Genomic DNA, 17,788 nt, shown 5'->3' with positions numbered 1-17,788 from the left:
AAGGGCATGCGCGGCACGCTCTGTGATCAGCGGGTCTATGAGACTTGCTGATCACAGATCAGAGTAAGGGGTCTATCCCGACCCCTTACCACGTGATCAGCTGTCAGCCAATGACAGCTGATCATGTGATGTCAACACAGCTGGTAATCGGCTATTTTTTTCTCCTCGCGTTGACAGCGCAAGGAGAAAAAAAAGGACGATCACCGGCGGCAGTGAGAGGGACATCAGTCCCGATCACTGTGAGCTGCCGCCAGTGCCCACCTGTGCCCCCTACAAGTGCCACCTAGCAGTAGGTAACAGTGCCGCCTACCAGTGCCCACCTGCGCCACCTGTCAGTGGCCACAGTGCCACCTGTTAGTGCCCACAGTGCCAACTATCAGTGCCCACAATCAGTGCCTGAAGAACAGTGCTGCACATCAGTGCCACCTATCAGTGCCCATCAGTGTCATCTACAAGTGCCCATCAGTGTCACCTACCAGTGCCCATCAGTGCCACCAATCAGTGCCACCTATCAGTGCCCATCAATGCCATCTATCAGTGGTACCTATCAGTGCCCATCAGTGCCAAATGAAAGAACCGAAAAAACTCTGGATAGCCGCACTCCGGATCATCATGCCCATCAGTTCCACCCATCCGTCCCAACCATCAGTGCCACCCATCTGTGCCACTTTATCAGTGGCCATCAGTGCCGCCTTATCTGTGCCCATCAGTACTGACTTATCTGTCCCCATCAGTGCCACCTTATTTGTGCCTATTAGTGCCCATCAGTACCCACCAGTGTCGCCTCATCAGTGCATATCAATGAAGCGGAAAAATTACCTGTTTGCAAAATTTTATAACAAATTATTAAACATGATTTTTTTTTTAATTTTCCATCTTTTTTTGTTTGTTTAGAAAAAAATAAAAACCCCATCTGTGATTAAATACCACCAAAAGAAAGCTCTATTTGTGGGGAAAAAATGATAACAATTTCATTTGGGTACAGTGTTGTATGACCGCGCAATTGTCGTTCAAAGTGCATCAGCGCTGAAAGCTGAAAATTGGTCTGGGCAGGAGGGGGGTTTAAGTGCCCAGTAAGCAAGTGGTTAAAAGAGTGAAGGCAGCATTCTGTCTGGTTGCTTTGTTTTTTTTATTTAGAGGGTATTAGTTATAGTTTTAACAATAGCTCTGGTTCTTGGTAGTTTGGTTATCGGGACAACTAGGTAGCCCACAAGAGTGCTTCAACTTTAGTTTGGTACTTATGCGGGTCTACAGCTTATTAGGTAATTCCCCCTAATGTAAGAGGTCCGTGCGTCCTGGTGAAACTCGTCCTGGCATCTCAAGTCACAGCCAATCGTGAGAATCTGATGGCGTGAGAGAAAGTAAGAATGACAGGAACAGCTAGAAGGGAATTGTTCACCAACCCGACCAGGTCTGGGCATGGTTTTCCTGCTTGTACAGGGTGGGGGCTTGAGCTTATGAAACGATTGAACAATTTCTCATCCATTTTGGATGGAATGTTCAATGAAACTGTTGCAGCTGCAAGGAAGATCCCACAGGAACAACGGCAGATAAAGACCCTTTTATTAAAAGATGGCCCATGATTATCTGTTGGCATCCAAGGGGGGTTTCTGTGAATTCATAGCTAAATATTGTTATACCTGGATCGGGGATACTAGTGACAAAGTTCAGGCCCATATGGGTAAGGTTAGAAAAGAAAAACCTACCAGAGGGGATGGGACTTTAAGGGCAACAATGTATAATGGTAAAAAAAATATTTTATAAAAAAAAAAATACATATATAAATACAGAAATAATTGCAACAATATTTGAGAAGTATAAAAACAAAGATAGTGATACTGGTAGATTCTCATGTAGATCAGGACAGCTGATGCATTTCGGGACCAGTTGTATTCCTCCGTCAGGGGCACTTGTCAGGAGGAGAGTCATACTGTATAACAAGGATTCAAAAAGACATTAATAACTAATAGAAGCAAATAATCTTTGCTAACAATTGAAGACTAGAACATATAGCGTGGCAAGTAATGAAACATACAACGTAGCATGTAAAAAACATACCCATAACACACAGAAAAGTGATTGCCAAGAGCTGTATCCCCACTCATCCACGCGATTCCTCCAATAACACAGTGTGACATAAAGGCTGTGTTCCTTATGCCGCGTACACACGATCAAACAAGCGGGTGGAAAAGTCCGGCAAACTCAAGTCCGCCAAACAATCCCCCCGTGTGTAGCCTCCGGCATACATTTTGACCTGAAAGTACGGCGGATTTAGAATGCCGTGTTGCACTCCAATCTTCCCGCCGGACTCGCATTTCGGCGGACAATCCGGCCGTGTGTATGCCAGTCCGCCGTACTTTTGAAATGAGCGGACTTTTCCCGCCCGGAGAAAAGTCCGCTCATTTTGAGCGGGTCTCCAGGTAGGCGGGGCCCGCGAAGGAGACGTCGCTGGCCCCGCCGCCTGGTATGGACTTAAAGGGGAACCCCAACGCCGAAAAAATCGGCGTGGGGGTTCCCCCCAAGTCCACAACAGACCCTTGTCCGAGCACGCTACCCGGCCGGCCAGGAAAGGGGGGGGGTCACCATGTGACACCAACCCATGTGACATAAACCCATGTGACATCGCCCCTTGTCCCTATATAAGTGGCAGCGCAGCGCGTCCCTGGCATTGCGGCTGGAGAGATCGTCGAGTCAACATCTCCTGGAGAAGAAGAAGAAGAAGAACGGAATGCGGCGGCGGCGACAGAAGACCGGGCTACCGCCTGTAAAAGAGCTATAAGAAGGCGCGGTGGCCCGGCAGAAGAACCGAAGAGGGGGACAAGACCCCCGAAGTCGGAAGAAGAGGCCGGCGGCGAGGAAGAAAGCCGGACTCCTCCGCTAGCAAAAGAGCTACAAGACGGAAGACCCCTGGAGCTGTGCAATAAAGTATTTTATCTCGTGTGTTGTGTTTATTTTGTACTTTTATTTTACAGGTGAATGGGTAGGGGTACATTGTACCCCATACTCATTCACATAGGGTGGGGGGCCGGTATCCGGGGGCCCCTTATTAAAGGGGGCTCCCAGATTCCGATAAGCCCCCCGCCCGCAGACCCCGACAACCAACGGCCAGGGTTGTCGGGAAGAGGCCCTTGTCCTCATCAACATGGGGACAAGGTGCTTTGGGTTGGGGGGGCCGCGCGGCCCCCCCTTCCCCAAGGCACCCCCCATGTTGAGGGCACACGGCCTAGTACGGCTCAGGAGGGGGGGCGCTCGCTCGCCCCCCCTTTCCTGGCCGGCTGGGTAGCGTGCTCGGACAAGGGTCTGTTGTGGACTTGGGGGGACCCCCACGCCGATTTTTTTCGGCGTTGGGGTTCCCCTTTAAGTCCATACCAGGCAGCGGGGCCAGCGACGTCTCCTTCGCGGGCCCCACCTACCTGGAGACGTGCTCGAAATGAGCGGACTTTCCTCTGCGTGTGTGGGCGAGTCCGTTCATTTCAAAAGTAGGGCGGATAGTACGGCGGACTTAGTACGCCATATTAGTCCGCTCAAAAAGTGCCGTGTGTGGGCAAGTAGCCCGTTCGGAAAGTCAGACGGACAGTCTGGCGGGAAGTCCGCCAGACTAAGTACGTCGGACAGACGGCTACGTGTGTACGTGGCTTTAGATGGATAGTAAAGGTGTATCAATGGTCCTATAAAGGCTCCACGAACACCAATCTATAGAAACAATTATTAGTATTTTTAGGCCAATAAGACTGATGCGTATATTACATATAACGTGAACACAATTCCTTTAAAAAATATATTCCTAAAAAATATGGATAAGGTTAGATCCCTGCAAGAAAAATTCATTAAAATTCACAAAAAGTTCAATAAAAGCATCTTTAACCACCTCAATACCGGGCACTTACCCCCCTTCCTGCCCAGACCAATTTTCAGCTTTCAGAGCTGTCATTGTTTAAGTGACAATTGCGTGGTCATGCTACACTGTACCCAAACAGAATTCTTATAATTTTATTCCCGCAAATAGAGCTTTCTTTTGGTGGTATTTGATCACCTCTGCGGGTTTTATTTTTTGCTAAACAAATAAAAAAAGACCGAAATGTAAAAAAAAATAAAAATAAAAAAAAAGTTTTTAATTGTTTCTGTTATAAAATTTTGTAAATAGTATGTTTTCTCCTTCACTGATGGGCGATAAGGCGGCACTGACAAGTACTGATAAGGCGGCACCGATGAGGTGGCACTGGGCACTGACAGGCACTGATGAGCACTGATGGGTGGCAATGATATACAGCACTGATGGGCACTCATGGGTGGCACTGGTGGGCACTGATGGGCACTGATAGGCGACACTGATGGGCACTGAAAGGCTGCACTGATGGGTACTTATGGGTGGAACTGATAGGCGGTACTGCTGGTCACTGATGGGCACTGATGCGCAGCACTGATGGGCACTGATACGCAGCACTGATAGATGGCACTGATAGGCATCACTGATGGCACTGGCAGGCATTGCTGATGGGCACTGATTACCATCTGTCTGGGCACTGATTTCCATCTCCCTGGTGGTCCAGGGTGGCATGACTTTTGGGGTACCTTTGTGGGCATTCCTGGTGGTCTGGCGGCATCCCCGTTGGTACTAGGTGGCCCTCCGTGGGAGGGCTTCGCTGATAAACAATTCCCCATGTCAGGAGAGCCGCCGATTGGACTCGTGTCTGTCAGATGTGAGTGAGGAAAAGCCGATCAACGGCTCTTCTTGTTTCCTGTGATTGGACACGGCTGATCACATGGTAAATAACCTCCGCCAGAGGCTCTTTACCGAGATCGGTGTTGCGGTGTGTCAGACTGACACACCGTACCACCGATCGCCACAATGCGTGCCCCCACAGGCGCACATTGGCAGTTATACTGCTGAACGTCATATGATGCCCATTTTGCTATAGGCCGGGTGGGAGGTGGTGAAAAAAAGGTGTGAATGTGTGGTGGGGTACTACATGGTCTCTTGAAGTGGCTGGCTACCCCTGCGGCAGGCTTGAGTGAATGCGCCAAGTCTCCATATAAGATAAAATAAAGGTATTTAATTATTAATGTTGGTTAAATAGTAGATGGCATACACCTTTTGACTGTTATTAGATAAGGTGCCCGGGTTTGTTTATGTATTTATGTATTACATTGGGCCTGGGTATGCCCATCAGGCTCACTTTTGTATTTACATTTTTCTTTGAGTCTGAATAAAAGGATTAATGAAAAAAAAAAAAACACTTCAGCCCTGAGCAAAAGTTATAGTATCTACAAAATAGGGGATAGATATATGGCATTTTTATCATTTTTTATTCTTACTAATAATGTCGGCGATCAGTGATTTTTAGAAGGACTACGACATTGCGGCGGACAGGTCGGACATTTAACTGACATTTTTGACACTTTTTTGGGAACCAGTGACATTATTAAAGTGATCAGTGCTAAAAATATGCACTGACATTGTACTAATGACTAATGGCAGGGAAAGGGTTAACATCGGGGATGATCAAGGGGTTAAATGTGTTTCCTGTTTGTGATTACTAACTGCATGGGGGACGGTGTGACTCTGAAAACACACAGATACGTCTCCAGGAAAACAGAATTAAGTGATTCCCCGGACCATGCATGTAGATTGCCCCCGTCCCTTGGTAATACATAGAATAAACCTCAAAAATTAGATTTTATGGGCAATTGAAGATATAAAACTTCATATATATATATATATATATATATATATATATATATATATATATATATATATATATATATATTTGCAATTTATTGTAGAAAAATTGTATAAAATTGGATGTCCCCTTCTGCCGTATTCTTTGTCACAATCAAAGCAACCAAAGGGAACAGCAAATATATGGGGATTGTCACTTCATGGCTAACAGCCAAAATGTTCAATGTTGGCAACATCATTTATATAATGTTTTGTATTATCAATGTGAGACTTTTTTATACAATTTTCTACAATAAATGTCAATTTTCTATACATATGAAGTTTTATACATGTTTTTTTCAATTGCCCATAAAATCCAATTTTTGAGGTTTACTCTACAGGACTCAGTGACATTCCCTGACAGAACGGAGATCTTCCTTGTTTGTTTTGGCAGATCCCCATTTTGTCTCTGTGGGGGGGAACGATCGCAGGCAGCTGACGGACATCGAGTCTGCCGGACCCGATGGTTGCCCCCCCCCACTGGCCAATTGGCTTGCGCACCCACTAATGCTATTTCAGGAATCGCCATACTGGTACGGCGATTTGCGCAGCTGAGCCAGCTTGCCGCAGTACATCTGTGGCGGGTGGTCGGCACAAAGTCAACCACTTGCCGACCAGCCGCCGCAGTTGTACTGCGGCAGAACGGCACGGCTGGGCGAAACAACGTTATGTAACGTCGCTTCACCCTGTGGCCACTAGGGGCGCGCACGCCCCCTGCTCGCCCATGGAGTCGATGTGAGTGCCTGGCAGTCGCAATCACCGCCGGGCTCCCGCGATCGCTTGGGGGCACACGGAGAACTGGGATCTGTGTGTGTAAACACAGTTTCCAGTTCTCTGTGGGGAGAAGTGACAGATCATCTGTTCATACGGAGTACGAACAGCAATCTATCTCTTCCCCTACACAGTCCCCTCCCCCCTTCAGTAAGACCCATTTCACACGAGCCCACCCGCAAGTCAGTGGTAAAGTGGCGATATTTTTAGCGAAGATTTACTGCCAGTTTTAGTGGTACTAATCGGGCACTAGCGGGGCGCAAAACACCGCCGGTATCAAAGTGCTGCCTCATTGATTTCAATTGGGAGCGGCGGTGGAGGAGCGATGAGTTCACCGCTCCTTCACTGCTCCAAAGAAGCCCTGCCAGCGCACCACTCCAGTGTGAAAGCCCGAGTGCATGGAGTAGCTGTTTTGGGGCGCTTTGCAGGCGCTATTTTTAACGCTACGGAGCCTGCAAAATGCTCCAGTGAGAAAGGCGTCTTAGAACACACAATAGGGAACACATCTGACCCCTTGATCGCCCCCTAGTGTTAACCCCTTCCCTGCCAGTGACATTTTTACAGTAATCAGTGCATTTTTTAAAGCACTGATCGCTGTAAAAATGCCAATGGTCCCAAAAATGTGTGAAAATTGTCCGATGTGTTCGCCATAATGTCACAGTCCCAATAAAAATCACAGATCACCACCATTACTAGTAAAAAAAAAAAATAATAATAAAAATGCCATAAAACTATCCCGTATTTTGTAGATGCTATAATTTCTGTGCAAACCAATAAATATACACGTATTGCAATTTTTTTTTTTTATCAAAAATATGTAGAAGAATACATATTGGCTTGAACTGAGGAAAAAAAGTATACATTTTTGGGGGATATTTATTATGGCAAAAAAAGTAAAAAATATTGAGTTTTTTTCAAAATTGTCGCTCTTTTTTTTTTGTTTATGGTGCAAAAAAATTAAAAAATGCAGGGGTGATCAAATACCACCAAAAGAAAGCTCTATTTGTGGGGAAAAAACGGTCATCAATTTTTGTTTTTTGGCTGCAACGTCGCATGACCGCACAATCGTCAAAGCGTCGCAGTGCCGAATCGCAAATAGTGCTCTGGTCAGGAAGGGGGGTAAACTCTGAAGCGGTTAAAGTGTATTTTTTTCCCCCTATTTGCTATTTATTTTTTCACTTTGATTTTGAGTTTTCATCAAGTTGAGTCTCAAGTTTTTATATTTAATGTACTTTGGTGTATGCAAGATTTAAAAATGTTGTTTATTTAACACACATGTGGGGGGGTTATTTACTAAAGGAAAATCCACTTTGCACTGCAAGTGCACTTGGAAGTAAAGTCGCTGTAGATCCGAGGGGGGCATGCAAGGAAAATTAAAAAACAGCATTTTAGCTTGCACATGATTGGATGATAAAATCAGCAGAGCTTCCCCTCATTTCAGATCTACCCCTTAGATTTAGAGCGACTGCACTTCCAAGTGCGCTTGCAGTGCAAAGTGGATTTGCCTTTCGTAAATAGCCCCCCATAATGTTTGGGGGGGTTCTATGTAAATTTTCTTGGAGGAAAATAAAATGCTGATTTTTTTACATGTATGAGGAGGAAAATATCAGAACTGGTCTGGGTGACACTCTGGAAGATATTTTACATTAAATATGAGATTTTTAAAACTTGCATTAATTCATGTATACTGATCAGGATAGTTTAAGTAATAAAAAAAAAAAATGATAAAATTACGATCTCAGCTAAATCCTGACTTACTGCACTTTTTCAGTGCCTGTGCGATTCTCAGATTCGCCGTGCGGTGGCGCCCGTTCGCCTGATGTCGGATGCGGTCGCTGATAAAGCCCAGTAGCCGCGTGCAGGCGGCGTGGATCATCAGCGCTCCAGTTGAAGGGAAGCGGCGAGTTGTATTAGCGGAGCGGCGGGCAGCGGAGCAGCGCTCTCCTCTCCACCCCTCACCATGGTGCTGAAGGCGATGTGAGAGATCAGAGCACGCCAGGCAATCGCTGGGAGCCCCGGGGTATGGAGCGCTGGTGATGAGTGTGCTTGGGGTTGGGTTCCCGGCATCTTCTTCTTCTATTTCCAGGAGATAGGGAATGCTATCTCCACCTCTGCATCAATGTTTCACTGGAACAAGTGGAAGAAGAGGATGGGGGCCAACATCTCCTCCAAAAGACCCGTGTTTGATGAGAAGGAGGACGGTAAGTAGCAATGATCTAGGGTTGTTTTTTTTTTTTATTCTTATGATCTTTCTCACTTTTGCAATTATTTATAGAGATCAGATGTATTAAGGAGGAATGATCCATCCCAGAGAATAAATTGAGTCTGGGTACCACCATAAGTCCATAGTGTCACCTTACCCATAGTCCTCCAATGGTCACCTACACATGGATGGCTGTGAATTCCTTCTTAAACCTTCACAAAGTTGGTGATCTGCCTGTAGTTTGGTGGAATTTCATTCTATAGCAATGTTTCTCAACCTTTTACATGGAGGAACACTTGGAATAACTTTCAAGTCTCAGGGAATCCCTGCCCAGGTGTTACTATATCTCCAGCTCATGGTGGTCAGTAGAAAGAATGTCCCATACATTGGTGGCCATTGGGAACAATCACCTTCCCCTCCTCCTTACAGATAGCTAAAAGGATCATTGGTAAATTAACTGAGAGAAAAGAAATAGTTTATTGCTCACAGAACCCCTAGCAACTTCTGGAGGAACCCCAGGGTACCACGGCTGTCTGTATTCTACCCTAGCCTGTCTATATATTGACATAGCCCACTCCTACACTACTCTAGCCTGTCCATATACAACTCTAGCCTGTCTATATTCTACCCTAGCCTGTCTATATACTGCGCTAGCCCACCCCTATACTACCCTAGCCTGCCCCTATACTACCCTAGCCTGCCCATATACTACCCTAGCCTGTCTATATTCTACCCTAGCCTGTCTATATATTACCATAGCCCACCCCTTTACTTCTGTAGCCTGTCCATATACTACCTTAGCCTTTCTATATTCTACCCTAGCCTGTCTATATATTGCCCTAGCCCACCCCTATACTACACTAGCCTGCCCATATACTAAACTAGCCTGCCCATATACTACCCTAGCCTGTCCATAGATATTTCCATAGCCCACCCCTATGCTACCCTAGCCTGTCTATATTCTACCCTATCCTGTCTATATTCTACCCTAGCCTGTCTATATACTGCCCTAGCCCATCCATATACTAAACTAGCCCGCCCATATACTAAACTAGCCTGCCCATATACTACCCTAGCCTGTCTATATTCTACCCTAGCCTGTCTATATATTGACATAGCCCACCCCTATAATACTCTAGCGTGTCTATATTCTACTCTAGCCTGTCTAAATACTGTCCTAGCCCACCCCTATACTACCCTAGCCTGCCCACATACTAAACTAGCCTGCCGATAAACTACACTAGCCTGTCTATATTCAACCCTAGCCTGCCTATATACTGCTCTAACCCACCCTTATACTACCCTAACCTGTCTATATATTGCCCTAACCCGCCCCTATACTACCCTAGACTTTCTATATACTACTCTAGCCCGTCCATATACTACCCTAGCCTGTCTATATTCTACCCTAGCCTGTCTATATTCTACCCTAGCCCGCCCTTAAATTACCCTACCCTGTCTATAGTCTACCCTATAGAAAAACAGGGAGGGTACCAAAGATAAAATGTATTTAAATAGTAAAAGCAAGAGTCATACCCACAAACGTTAAAAGAAAAGCTTAACATTGCTCCGAAAATTCGGAACGTGTCTTCTGGACACCTGCAACCTGGACCGGGTATTATGAGGAACCAGATGGTATCGCAAGCGGCTTACGTGTTATGAGGGAGTTCCCTCGTAAGGCGTCAGCCGTTTTCAATACCATCTGGTTCCTCATAATACCCGGTCCAGGTTGCAGGTGTCCAGAAGACACGTTCCGAATTTTCGGAGCAATGTTAAGCTTTTCTTTTAACGTTTGTGGGTATGACTCTTGCTTTTACTATTTAAATAAATTTTATCTTTTGTAATGCACAAGGTCGGTGAGCCCTCCCTGTTTTTCTATAGGGTAGAATATAGACAGGGTAGGGTAGTTTAAGGGCACCCATTGTTCTGAGGAGGGCAACAAGCCCTTTGACTTTCCTTATTTTATCCAAAGGGTTGGCTACACCACTTACATATTGACTACGTTCCTGAGCGCAGGAGATTGTTTTGTGTATATTCTACCCTAGCCTGTCTATATACTACCCTATCCCACCCCATACTACCCTAGCTCTCCCATATACTACATTAGCCTGCCCATATACTACCCTAGCCTGTTTATTTACTACCCTAGCCTGTCCAAATAATACACTAGCCTGTTCATATGCTACCCTAGACTGTCTATATTCTACCCTAGCCTGTCTATATATTGCCCTAGCCTGCTCCCACACTACCCAAGCCTGCCCATATACTACACTAGCCTGTCTATTTTCAACCCTAGCCTGAGTGTATACTGCTCTAACCCTTCCCTATACTACCCTAGCCTGTCTATATACTGCCCTAACCCACCCCTATATTATCCTAGCCTGTCTATATACTACTCTAGCCTGCCTATATACTACCCTAGCCTGTTTATTTACTACCCTAGCCTGTCTATATACTATACTAGCCTGTTCATATACTACCCTAGCCTGTCTATATTCTACCCTATCCTGTCTATATATTTCCCTAGCCCACCCCTATACCAGTGTTTCTCAACTCCAGTCCTCAAGGTGCCCTAACAGGTCATGTTTTCAGGCTCCCAATTATTTTGCACAGGTGATTTGATTGGTTTCACTGCCTTAGTAATTACCACAGCCATTTCATCTGAGGGAAATCCTGAAAACGTGACCTGTTGGGGCGCCTTGGGGACCGGAGTTGAGAAACACTGCCCTATACTACCAAGCCTGCCATATACTACCCTAGCCAGTCTATATTCTACCCTAGCCTGTCTATATACTGCCCTAGCCCACCCCTATACTTCTATAGCCTGCCCATATACTACACTAGCCTGTCCGTAAACTACACTAGCCTGTCTATATTCTACCCTGGCCTGTCTATATACTGCCTTAACCCTCCCCTATACTACCCTAGCCTGTCTATATACTACACTAGCCTGTTCATATACTACCCTAGCCTGTCTATTTTCTATCCTGTGCTGACACACACTGCACCTATGGATGTCATAGGGTGCCAAGATGGGGGAATGGTTACATGGTGATATGTCATATAACTTTGGATATTGACAAGGTGCTGTTGCATGTAAACATGTAGATGTGACTTTCTCTTAAAGTGGTTGTAAACCCTTACAACGCACTTTGACCTACAGGTAAGCCTAGATTAAGGCTTACCTGTAGGTCCAAGAAATATATTTGCCGAAAGACAGGCACCGCTGTCTACGGCGCATGCGCGCAGGAGCACTGAGCGCGGCACCCGTCAACGGCGATATGCAGCGCGTGGCGGCTCCCGTGCGCATGCGCGGGAGTGACGTCATCGCGGCTTCGCCGAATGACAGAGGCGGAGCAGCGAGACCCACCGAGAAGATGGATGCTCCGGACTACAGGGGACAGCGGTGACATCGTTGGCTCCTGTGTCAGGTAAGTGACACATAATGGACTACTATGCGATGCATAGTAGTCCATTATGCTTTACCTTTGCAGGGAATGAAAGAGGAAGTAAACCCATCAGGGTTTACTTCCTCTTTAAATGCAATTTTAGCTTTAATTGTCATGATATAAAATAATGGATGTGGGGACCTTTTGGCTGGGCATGATGTTTTTCTTGTGGGGGGGGGGGGGGGGGGGTGGCATTTCATTCTTGGACCTAGGCAGCACAATGTCTTGGGCCAGCCCTGCATGGAACCCTGGTTGAGGTTGGCTGTTAGCTAGGCTGTCTATAGTATTCCCCACATGTATGTAATAACTGACTAATTTTAATACTATATTTATTTGAAAAATCTTTATTTTGTTTTCAATGTGCAAGAGATACAAAATCTCAATAAAAACAGACATTCCAGAGATAAAAAACCTGTCAAAACAGTCCACTATAGGACTTCAATAGGGTTCTGCAAACATGATGTGAGTAAACACCATCATAATTATAGCATGAGTTGTCTATACTAGTCAGAGGGGCTGATTTTAATATTAAAGCATTTTTTTTATTTTAAAGAGGGATTTCACTGAAAAAAAAAAATATTAAAAGCCAGCAGCTATAAATACTGCAGCTGCTGACTTTTAATAAATGGACACTCACCTGTCCCGGGGTCCAGCGATATCGGCAGCCGAGGCCGATCGATCACTCGGCTCTCGGCTGCTGCCGCCGCCATTCTAGGTGAGGGAATCAGGAAGTGAAGCGTTGCGGCTTCACTTCCCAGTTCCCTACTGCGCATGCGCGAGTCACGCAGCGCAATGGGAATGGTCCGTGCTGTCTCTGGGACCCATGTGTATCCCAGCAGACAGCGTGCCGGGACAGGAAACAGCATAGACTCCCGTGGGAGTCTATGCCCGGAAGTGGCTGCAAATACCTGTCTTAGACTGGTATCTGCACCCCCCTCCCCCCGAAAGGTGCCAACTGTGACACCGCAGGGGGGAGGGTTCCGATGAGCGGAAGTTCCACTTTAGGGGGGAACCGCACTTTAATCTTGAATGGAGTAGGGATTTTTTTTTCTTTTTTTTTGCCATCTGTGTCCCTTCGGGGAGATAAACTGTTGGCGCTATATAAATCGTTAATAATAATAATATATATATACACAGATATATATATATATATATATATATATATATTATATACACACACAAAGTATATATCCACCTGATTTCTTTTATATATATATATATATATATATATATATACACACACACACACACACACACACACACACACACACACACACACACACACACACACACACATACATATATATATATATAAACATCAAACTATGGCAAAAAAAAATGTAAAAATTCTAAAGTCTTTACAGAATACATCAAAATATGTAATCATCACTGAAAATATATGACAGTTTATTTATAAAGCAAATTCCTAAATCCTAAATATTTCTACATGGATCATTGGTGATTATATTTTTTGTAGCTATTTTGTATTACAAGTTTACAAATAGTTATACTGTATCATGTTCGTTGTATCAATTCTGTTTCTTTGCCGCTATAATACAATTCCCTGCTAAATATTAGAAGCTGTTCCTATTGTAATTAAATATAGATGTTAGATTATTGATTTCAGTACATGTCAATGTAACCGGAGGGTTTTCTGTGAACTGATGCATGATAAGGCTGCCGTGCCAAGTCTGAGCCAAGTCATTTTTTGGGGGAAATAATGAACAAATCTTAGCGGTCAAACTTTCCCTTTAGTTTACTCCGGCAGAGATCTGTTGCTCTTCAATGTCATATGACTTAATTTATCCCTCCAGATTTTTGTAAGACAAGGAAATAGGAAACTAAGCTACCTCTTAATTAAGACGGCAAGACTTGTAATTAGGCAAAAATCATGCTGGGAGCTTTCTGTCTAAAGGAATCAGATGCATTGCCAATGATGCCTAAAATATATTATATAGAACGGTCTTTTAACATCCGTGGGATTAGATGTGCCGCAAATGGTTAGTGAGCAGAATTTACCATAAGAAAACATAAAAAGGCATTTTTTTGAGCACATATATACAGTGCCTTGAAAAAGTATTTATAACCTTTGAAATTATTGTATTTTATTGGGATTTTATGTGATAGACCAACACAAAGTGTCACATAATTGTGAAGTGGAAGGAAAATGATTAATGGATTTCAATTCTTTTTACAAATAAATATGTGAAAAGTGAGGGGTGCATTTGTATGGCGCCCCCCTGAGTCAATACTTTGTAGAACCACCTTTCACTGCAATTACAGCTGCAAGTCTTTTTGGTTGATGTCTCTACCAACTTTGCAAATCTAGAGAGTGATATTTTTGCCCGTTCTTCTTTGCAAAATAGCTCAACCTCTGTCAGATTGGATGGAGAGCGTCTGTGAACAGAAATTTTCAAATCTTGCCACAGTTTCTCGATTGAATTTAGTTCTGGACTTTGACTTGTACTACCATTTGCTATTTGTTAGTTACAGCTTTGTTGTTGGATGCATACTACTTATCCACTTGCCGACCGCCTCATGCCGATATACATCGGCAGAACGTCTTGTACAGGCAAACAAACGTACCTGTACGTGGTCATTTAAGAGGTGCCCGCAGCAAGCTCCATGAGTCGGGTCGCGGGTCTTGTGGATTCAATCACCGCGGGGATACCCACGATCGCCTCACAGAGAAGAACGGGGAGATGCTAATGTTAACAATCATCTCCCCGTTCTGCCTAGTGACAATGTCACTGATCTCTGCTCCCTGTGATGTAGCCAAGCCCCCCCCCCCCCCAACGTTAGAAACACTCCCCAGGACACACGTAACCCCTACACTGCCTCCGAGTGGTTAACCCCTTCACTGCCAGTGTCATTTACACAGGAATCAATGCATTTTTATAGCACTGATTGCTGTATAAATGACAATGGTCCCAAAAAGTGTCAAAAATGTCCGATGTGTCAGCCATAATGTCGCAGTCATGATAAAAATCGCTGATCGCCGCCATTACTAGTAAAAAAATTTTTTTTATAAAATTAATAAAAATGTCATAAAACTATCTTGTATTTTGTAAACGCTATAACATTTTCGCAAACCACTCAATAAACGCTTATTACGATATTTTTTTACCAAAAATATGTAGAAGAATACGTATCGGCCTAAATTGAGGAAAAAAATAGTTTTTTTATATATTTTTGGGGGATATTTATTATAGCAAAATGTAAAAAATAATGCGATTTTTTTCAAAATTGTCGCTCTTTTTTTATTTATAGCGCAAAAAATAAAAACTGCAGAGGTGATCAAATACTACCAAAAGAAAGCTCTATTTGTGGGGAAAAAAAAGGACATGAATTGTGTTTGGGAGCCACGTCACACAACCACGCAATTGTCAGTTAAAGTGACGCAGTGCCGAATCGCAAAAAGTGCTCTGGTCAGGAAGGGGGTAAAATCTTCCGGGTCTGAAGCGGTTATCTTACGTTGGGTGGTCTGAAGCATTCCTACTGATCCGGATATGGTCCTTGATGGCATTCAAAATATTCTTTAAGGCTGAGTTTTGTTATATACTTACCGAGTACATCATGCAGCCCCTACCTTGATGATGTAAACTGTTTGGTGGATTTGTGTCAGACACATGTCAAAACTTATATCACGTTTTTCACACAAATAGAGCTCTCCTTCTGTGATATTTGATCACCACTGAGTTTTTTATTTTTTGCAATGTAAACTAAAGAAGACCGAAAATTAAAAATAAAATAAAATATATATATATATATTTTTAACTTTCTGCTAAAAATATATCCATTAATAGATTAAAACCATCATGGGTTGCAGGAAAGAAATTATCTTGATTCCCCCATCAACGCAGACAGTGCTGATGTGGTAATTCCTCCTGCCCAGCCATTGTCTATTCCAGGCGGGGGGGGGGGGCAGGGGAGGCCGTACTCACCGGGAGAAGATAGTGATTATTGCTAGCTGCTTTACCAGCCACTTGCGACAGTCGCAACTAAAATCCGACAGGCTCTTTGTACCCAAGTTGATCGATCAACTTAGTACATTCAGCCTGTCCATACATGGTTCGAATCTTAGCCGGTCCCCGCTGAACCGGCCAAAATTCAAACCATAGTTACATAGTTAGTAAGGTTGCATAAATACACCAGTCCATCCAGTTCAACCTGAGCTAGTGTCTACAATTGTCCCTATTCCTGTACATTGCATACTCATGTTAGTCTCTACCCTCAAGGAGCCCACAATCCAATGTGCCATTCATATACTAGGTCCAGTTTTTGGACAGAAGCCAATTAACCTACTGGCATGTCTTTGGAGTGTTGGAGGAAACTGGAGTACTTGGAGGAAACCCACACAGGCACAGGGAGAACATGCAAACTCCAGGCATTAGTGTTGTGGTTGGGATTCAAACCAGCGACCCTTTTTACTGCTAGGCAAGAGTGCTAACCACTACACCACTGTGCCACCCTAACTACCCCACTGTGCCGCCCATGTATGGCCTGCTTAAAGAGGAACTGCAGTCTGCTCACATAATTTGTAATAAAAACATTGCTGCCATTCTGAAGCTTCCCTCCAACCACTTTGCATATTATTTTATATATACTGTGATTCTGTACTTGCCAAATATGCTGCAGAAATCTCTTTACACTGAGTCTGGCTGCAGCCATTTTAACTGTGGGCAGTTGAAGCTGCTGCCTGTTCACTTCCTAGATTTACACAGACACACAGAGGCAGGCCTCCAGCTCTGCAGCACTGCGGCTTTCATTGGCCCTCTTATGACTCATCTCCCCTCCCTTCCTGGCAAACTCTCAGGAGAGTGAGAGAGAGAGCTGTGCATGATGTCATAAGCCTAGGCTAATGATCAGACAAGAAACAGGAAGTGGGCTGTATAAGGTTATTTACTGGCAGAAAAAAATAATTCTTTACTATTCAAAGTTAAAACAACAAGGGAAGAAAAATGACTGAAGGTCCGCTTTAAGTTACGTTTTAAGCCCTTGTACACACGGTCGGACATTCCGACAACAAAATCCGACGGATTTTGTCCGAAACTGGTGTTGCATACACATTGTCGGAAAATCCGATCGTTCGGAACTTGATGATGTCTGTACGTTACGACGGGACTATGTTGCGGCTAGTAGCCAATAGCTTTGGTCTCGTAATTTGATCTGAGCATGCGTGGCACTTTGTCCGATCTGAATTCTCTACAAACAACCTAACAAAGTCCTATTGGATCATGTTGTCGAAAAATTTTATATCCAGCTCTCAAACTTTGTTGGTCGGACATTCCGACGGAAAAAGTCAGATGGAGCCCACACACGGTCGGATTATCCGACAACACGGTCCGATCGGAATTTCCGACCGCGTGTACAAGGGCTAAGAGTTATGTTTTAATACCTTAAGAGATCTCTCAGTTTCAAAGCAGGGATGAGAAACTAACAGATTGCTCCCTCTGTACAGTAAACAACACAGAGCTCTAGGCTGTGGTTGCATACACGGACAATCAGCAGGTCCCGTCTGTGAATCTTTGGCTGGGACTTGCTGACAGGCTCTGGCTGTGTACAGTCACAGCTGGTGCTGGGTGGGGGGCACGTATGCTCGCACACTAAACAGTAGTACATAGTTACATAGTAGGTGAGGTTGAA

General features: G+C 44.4%; 1 protein-coding gene across 1 annotated transcript in view; it reads left to right on the top strand.

Annotated features, from left to right (window-relative positions):
- The first annotated feature begins 8,352 nt into the window (after positions 1-8,352).
- STK32C (serine/threonine kinase 32C) overlaps positions 8,353-17,788 on the top strand; it is a 407,759-nt gene continuing 398,323 nt past the window's right edge. The window contains exon 1 of the mRNA XM_077455557.1: positions 8,353-8,691. Within this exon, the coding sequence (XP_077311683.1) occupies positions 8,610-8,691 (82 nt within the window). The 5' untranslated portion in view covers positions 8,353-8,609. The remainder of the gene's footprint in view (positions 8,692-17,788) is intronic.

The sequence above is a fragment of the Lithobates pipiens genome, unplaced genomic scaffold, assembly GCF_037356315.1.
Source record: "Lithobates pipiens isolate NorthernLeopardFrog02 unplaced genomic scaffold, aLitPip1_a1.2 Scaffold_25, whole genome shotgun sequence".
In the NCBI taxonomy this organism is placed as follows: domain Eukaryota; kingdom Metazoa; phylum Chordata; class Amphibia; order Anura; family Ranidae; genus Lithobates; species Lithobates pipiens.
This window is presented reverse-complemented; position numbering and strand designations above follow the sequence as displayed.